General features: G+C 35.7%; 1 protein-coding gene across 5 annotated transcripts; it reads left to right on the forward strand.

Moving 5' to 3' along the window:
- Positions 1–1,015: 1,015 nt before the first annotated feature.
- On the forward strand, positions 1,016–6,402 carry LOC140986150 (cationic amino acid transporter 9, chloroplastic). Of its 5 annotated transcripts, none has more exons than XR_012176899.1 (10): positions 1,016–1,300; positions 1,439–1,845; positions 2,641–2,817; positions 2,955–3,179; positions 3,268–3,444; positions 3,653–3,889; positions 5,008–5,097; positions 5,215–5,304; positions 5,759–5,860; positions 6,127–6,399. XR_012176899.1 is itself a non-coding variant. In XM_073454188.1 (9 exons), the coding sequence occupies exons 1-9, from the start codon at positions 1,081–1,083 to the stop codon at positions 5,807–5,809; spliced, it is 1,674 nt and encodes a 557-aa protein (XP_073310289.1). In that variant the 5' UTR covers positions 1,016–1,080; the 3' UTR covers positions 5,810–6,402. The 5 variants fall into 5 exon arrangements, 3 of the variants coding, with proteins under 3 accessions (XP_073310289.1, XP_073310290.1, XP_073310288.1); XR_012176900.1 differs by having other exon boundaries at positions 5,773–5,860; XM_073454188.1 differs by having other exon boundaries at positions 5,759–6,402.
- The last annotated feature ends 881 nt before the right edge of the window (positions 6,403–7,283 follow it).

The raw sequence follows: 7,283 nt of genomic DNA on the forward strand, positions 1-7,283 counted from the left end.
AGAATATGAATTGCCTTTGCGTTTAATACGCACGAAAACGTTACGTCGATTCGAGGGACGACGGCGGAGAGGCTTGCTGAATTTTCCTCAAACTTTTTGTGGCTTCCGTAGAAAAGTTACGTGTGGTGTGGTTTGTGGGGGAGGGGAGAGTTTTGATTGTATTGGGGAGGTGGGCGTGGGGTTTAATGGGGTTTAGGGTAGTTTAATATATTATATACTTAATTAATCCACTAACAAGGTCTAGGCCCGTTAACAAACTTAATTAGGCCCATTTAGCTCATTAGTGTTTAATTAAAATATTTAAAATAATTTTGCTTACATAAGTTTGTGAATATATTAGTCGGGTTGCCAAAACGTTTGTATTTTTTTTGAAAAACCAACACCGATAAAATTTACGTTCCGGCGTATAAAATCACCTCAAAACTCTTTATTTTCAAAAATAATAAAAAGCATCAATCATATTTTAAATAATTAAAAACAATTATTTAATAAATTTTTTTTCTAATTTTCAGCCATCGGTCTCCGTTCCTCGATCGCAACTCGAATACCCTTAAAAATTACATTTAAATGCAACCATGTAGAAAAGTATAATTTAAATATATCAACATGCACAACATATTTAATCCATGCAATTAAAACATTTAATTAAAACACACAAAGAATTTAATAATTACATGCATGTGGTTCGCGTGAACCTTCAAATTTTCGGGGCGTTACACATCTTCTGATCCAAGAGTTTTTTTTTCAAATTCAAACCAAAACAATTTCTTTTGATTGTATCAAACACAATGACAATCGATAAAAATGAAGACCAATTTTTATCTTATGTAGGATTTTGTTTTGGGAAAAAACGAGGGTATACCGACCACAAAGAAGAGAATGCAATTGAAATATCACTTTATTACAATGTAACATCTGTACCAAAAAAAGGGACAGTGGGTTGGAATTAATCGAATTGGGTAGAATTGTAAATTACTCATCCAAATCTATACAATCATCGTACCATGCGTTATTTCTCTCCTGTCCTCTGGCTCAACAACACAAACCAAAACAAAAAAAATTGGAATTTGGCAGAGCTGGATGACGTCACCCTATTCGTCATGGTTTTCTCGTTTCTGGTCATCGGCGCTGAGGTCGAAACCTTTGTCGCGGGATTCGGAAACTATCGTCCGGACGAGCTCCGGAGAGGGTCTCATCCGACGGCTTGGACTTTTGGAGCTGATTCTCCTCGGAATCGGAGCTTCGATTGGCGCGGGGATATTTGTCGTCACCGGGACTGTAGCTCGCGACGCCGGTCCGGGTGAGTTTTTTCGATTGAAGCGGATGCATTGCATCGATATTCGTCCTTTGGGGGCATCTCGCGAGTCATTTGGAGTTTCTTTATTCCAATTGTCATTCTGTGTCATGGCATAACACCATTGTTGTTACCCCGATGCAGGAGTTACGATTAGCTTCATCGTAGCAGGGGCATCTTGTGTTCTCAACGCGCTTTGTTACGCCGAACTAGCCTCTCGCTTTCCCGCAGTTGTTGGAGGGGCTTACCTGTATACATACTCCGCTTTCAACGAGCTAATCGCTTTTCTAGTGTTTGCTCAATTGATGCTTGACTATCATATAGGTGCAGCTAGCATAGCACGCAGCTTAGCGAGCTATGTGGTTTCCTTGTTAGAGCTGATCCCTTTCCTCAAGGGTAACATCCCAAGCTGGGTTGGTCACGGTGAAGAAGTTTTTGGAGCATTATCTATTAATATATTGGCTCCTATTCTCCTAGCTCTCTTGACATTCATCCTTTGTTTGGGTGTTGGAGAGTCTTCTATTCTGAATTCATTCATGACAGTAACAAAGGTTGTCTATATTTCTTTCATTCCTTGTTTTCCAATGGAAGTAAACTGGCATCAATAGAAGCATTTGCTGGTAATAATTAGTTCATACGGTATATTTCTATGCCTTTGATCCCAAAATGACCTGGTTAAACTAGAAAATTTTGTATGTACACGTATTATTCTGGGTGGTAGATAAAGCTTTGGTGGTTAGATCATATAAAGACATCGATATGGATTAAGCAGCTGGTATATTTGGAAGAGAAAATAAAAATTACATATTTCTGGATTAAATTACTTGCTATTTCCATATAAAATTAAGGTGGTTGTTGATTTCTTGTGTTAGGAACTCTAGGTGAAAGACGTAGATGTTGGTGATATTGATTAAAAGTTCACAGCGACATTATGCGTAATACATTATCCTTGTGCTGCTTGACATGCATTATTGTTTGAACCTAGAGCAAATAAATTTTTATTTATTTTTGGTGTTTCTTCTTTCTGGATAAACCTGCATCTTGGTATTCCTTTGGAAGAATAAGTAATTTTGAAATTATGGAGCTATTTCAGGAAACTATAGAGAATAAAGCACATCAGGGAATTCTATATGGTCTCTCTAATTTTTAGTTTTCTGAAATAAAGCTTATGATTTGGAAACCTGGTACAAAATTTTAGTGTTTAATATGTTGCCTTCCAAATATATGTCAATAATGCAAGAACATCAAATGTTATTCCGTACTTCTCGTTTTCTCATTTACAAGGTTGAACTTGAAAGAAGCATCAGGGGTTTGAGAGGGATGACAGGTCAATAAATCTTTTGCAGGTGGTCATTGTTCTTGTGGTTATTGTTGTTGGAGCTTTTGAGGTTGACGTCTCAAATTGGACTCCTTTTGCCCCAAATGGAGTTAAATCAGTACTTACCGGAGCAACAGTTGTCTTCTTCGCATATGTAGGATTTGATGCAGTTGCTAATTCTGCAGAAGAATCCAAGAGACCTCAGGTATGAGTTATGACAAAGGTAGAATTTGTCCCCTTGAGGTTTTGTTTTTGGCTCCGCTAGTTGGTGTAAATAACATTGTTTATGCTGTTAAGGATGCCAAATTTTTCCATTGTCTTATTTTTGAACTATTGTTTCAGAGGGACTTACCATTAGGCATAATTGGTAGTCTCCTGATCTGTGTTGCATTGTACATTGGAGTCTGTTTAGTGATTACTGGAATGGTTCCATACCAATATCTTGGAGAAGATGCTCCTCTATCTGAAGCTTTCACATCCAAGGGCTTGAAATTTGTATCTGTTTTAATCAGCTTTGGTGCTGTTGCTGGCCTTACTACAACACTTCTGGTTGGGCTTTACGTCCAGGTGAATGTGTGCCTTTTTATTTCCAATTAGAGACTAAATTTAGGTCTTCCCATTTCTAAAAAGTAAATGTATCATGTTTTCTAATTAGTCTCGGCTATATCTCGGTCTCGGAAGGGATGGTTTGCTACCAGCTATATTTGCCAAAGTACACACGACAAGACATACCCCAATTCATTCACAAGTTTGGGTTGGTATTATTGCCAGTATCTTGGCAGGACTTTTGAACGTGCATGTGCTCTCACATATCCTATCAGTTGGATCTTTGGTATGTCGGTTTTGACATTGCAATTTCATTCCCCTGAATTGATAATAGTAGGAAGGTTTCTTAATTTCTGGAGTCCCATAATTTGTGGCAGTGTATCCATAGACAACGCGTGGCAAATTGAAAATCTTAAATTTCTTTATTTAAAGAAACTTTGAGATTGTAATTATGACAAATGGATCATGCCACTCATGTGAATGGTTCTTTTCAGACAGGGTATTCTGTAGTTTCAGCATGTGTTGTGACGCTTCGTTTGAAGGATAACACTTCAAGTCAGGCTTCTACCAAGTGGATTTCTAAATGGGTGGAGGGTGTCATTTGTCTCCTTACAGTTGCCTGTTGTGGTTTTGCTGCTGGTGTCTTCTTCCGCTTTGGTGCTTCATTTGTACTCGTGCTTGTTGCTATCATTATTGCTATCTTCTCTGGTGTGGCTCTTTGTCTGCGGCAAGTAAGTTCGATTACCACGTGCACAGGATGGTGCAACGATCTTTGGGAACTTTATTGCATCCACAATTTTTTTGTGCAATTCTATGCACAAACATGTTCACAAGAAGGCATTGACTTGGATTAATAAATACATGGACCAAAAAACTTAAATCAACCAGAACTTCAACTCATCTAGGGTGAACTCTACTGACTGCCTTGGTCTTTCCATTATAAAGGGACCTGTGAGTGCATTTTATGGCTTTTTTATTCTTTTTTTTTTTTTTTTTTGGGGGGGGGGGGGGGGTTGTTGTGTTAAGATGTCCTTTTTGGCATGCCATTATTAATGATGCAATAATCATGGTGAAATGAAATACTGTGTGAACTTCATGTAATGCAGACCACAACTTACTCATTTGTTTTAAGAGTCTTTGTAGGAGAAATGTACATATATTCCTCTGGTTTTAGAGACTAGGATAAGAAACTAGGGATGTTATGATTCTTCCTCTTCCACATTGAAGTTCTAAAAGTTTCAACGCACAGAGAAATTCAATAGCCATTCGTTGATTGTAGCCGAAAACAAACTCAGTTGTCTAAAACTATGAATTATTCATCGTGATTGGTTGATTTAGCACATGTGTTTCTACTAGAGATTCTTTACTGCTCATGGATTTGGGTTTCTTATTATTCGATTTGCATCTACTTCCTGTTATTCTTTCACGCAATGAAACAAATTTATTAAATGAACTCTTTAATTGTGAATTGGGTTACACTTCTCCTCGAATTCGTCTACTGGACTGGGATACAATCTTTTAACATCATGATATGTTTTTCTTTTAAATTCGTCAGATAAAACATGATACACTTCTCTTTCTGAATTCTTTAACTTGAATCTTCACTCTGATACAATCTTCTTGTCTCACATTCTGTTCTGCAAGATATGCAATTTCAGTTGATATCTTACCATGGAAAAAAATAGAAGCTTTGCTTTTCAGACTGGCATGAAAGTGTGTCCACTTATATTTTTCATTGATTAGGAATAAGCATGATTCTTGAAAAACAATACGCATAATAGGAAACGTGTGCTCCATTAGTTATTTGTTATTGACGAGGGTTGTACAATGCCTTGATGTGCTATTGTAGGCGTATACAGATCCACCGGGTTTTTCTTGTCCTGGAGTTCCCATAATTCCTTCCATTAGCATTTTCATCAACATTTTTTTGTTTGCCCAGGTAATTTAATTATTACCTTGTTCTGCATTTTGAGTACAAAACTATCGCTTCACATAACCTTGAATTTAAATTTGAAGAAACAATGAAGACCAAGTTGTTTTATTCTTCATGTTGCAGCTGCACTATGAAGCCTGGGTGAGATTTGTGGTCCTCATCATTGTTACAATTGGTGTTTATGCATTTTATGGCCAGTATCATGCAGATCCTGTAAGTTCAAATGTGTCGATTATCTACCATAGAGCTCCTGCAGTTGAAACTACTTAGATACAACTCTTTATGTAACTTTGTCTTCTGTAATAATTGTCTTATGACTAAATTTATGTATTAATCCTCTTTTGAGTATTTGCCGTTGAATAACAAGGCAATTTCCATCATGGAAGACCAAAAGTTACCTTGAATTCGACATAAGATGTTGGAGGTTAGAGTTGTATCTGTGTAGGATTCCACATGTAATCTGAATTACGTATATTAGCTTTTCCAATGTATACATATGATGAAGTGTCAGTTTATAAGTGTAATTTGTTATGAATTGGATCTTCTGTAGTAATTGTCTTATGACTAAATTTATGTATTAATTCTCATATGAGTGTTTGCTATTATCCTCACATTTGAGCTCGTCAAACCGAATTCGATCTCAAATTTTCTCTCATCTCTATTTTAGACTTGTGCTGACAGGAAGTTGACTAGCATTTCAGCCTTACCGTCAAAGTAAGCAGCCAATTTCTGACCATGCATGGGCACTGAAACTATTACTCTATTGTGGGTAATTGACTAACCTTTCTCTAACTCTTCCTTGCCTTCACTATTCGTGCCGGATGTCAATCACTAAATTTTTCCTTGGGTTTATGGAACATCGACTTTTATAGTTCTTTTTTGTCAAAGTCATCAACTTCTTGATGGAGTCTTTGACTGATCCATACCTATTTATTCCCAAAAAAAAAAAAGATAGAACAGGAGAGGGGTTCCAAAATCTATCAAATAGCAATTATGTGGTCTCTTGTCAGTTATTTATTAATTTTTTTTTTGCAGGTTTTAAAGACTCGTGCAGTATACCTACTGCTACTCTTTGTATTCTGTTTCTTTCATTCTTTCATTCTTTTCCTTCCTTTTTTTTTCCCTGAAGAAGTAACTTGTGTAAATGTTTTATCTTGCTTACTTAGCAGACAAAGTTAGGAATTCTGCTATATTTTTTAAAATCTTCTATTTGAAAATTCTAAGCGTGTGGTGTTAGTGTGCACTCGCATAATCACATTTTACATCAAAATTCATTATCGCTTCACCTTTTTTTTTAAAGTTATCGCTACTTCCAATCACTTTTTCCATTTGTTTATTTCTCTCGTTCCAATTGTTATTTTATATTATAGTCCATAGGAATCGAAAGAGGAAAAATAATCACAGCAGAGCAAAGTAGTTCTCTGATACCGTATCAGCAGATATGGCGGAAGCCATTGATGAAGAAAAGATAACTTCCATTAAAGAACATATCGGTACAAGTGAAAATGAAAAGAAAATCTGTATTACAAATGACAGAGCAAGACCACCGAGCGATGAATGTAGCTGATTCTGGTTATGGTCAGCTTTCTTTGATGATTTATATAGTAAGTGCAAAGATTGTGCGAGGCACACTAGAAGTGTTGGCATACTTGATGATGAACAAGTACCTTATGATCTTTTATTATTTTTCTGTAAACGCTGGGGGAAATGATATCAAATGATGCTGTTTAACCATATGGCTCGCGACGATGTGCATAACGATAATCTGTCTTCTATGGTTGTGCAGATATTCGATTTTTGACAATGCTTGTTTGATATGGTGAGTAAACCCTCTTATGTTCACAATGTTCACATCATTTTTTTTTTCTTATTCCATATATTCATCTTTTGTAATTTTTATAAGGATATCATTAAAATGAATTATAATATATATTTATTTATATGCAAAAAAAATATTATTTGTTCGTATTATTTTGAAATTGATTTCTTTAGTCATCGATATTTTCCACAGTATCGTTAATAAAAATAGTTATTCATGTAGATCCAATATATTTTCTTTAGTCATATTTTTCTCTTGTATTAATTTTTAGTTCCATATACATTTATCTAATTATTTTTGTGAAATTTTTTGAAATTACATAACATGAAAAGCTCTACTTGAATTTTATCTATCCAAGTAAACCAGAGATTGT

Source organism: Primulina huaijiensis, chromosome 10 (genome assembly GCF_012295235.1).
Source record: "Primulina huaijiensis isolate GDHJ02 chromosome 10, ASM1229523v2, whole genome shotgun sequence".
Lineage (NCBI taxonomy): Eukaryota > Viridiplantae > Streptophyta > Magnoliopsida > Lamiales > Gesneriaceae > Primulina > Primulina huaijiensis.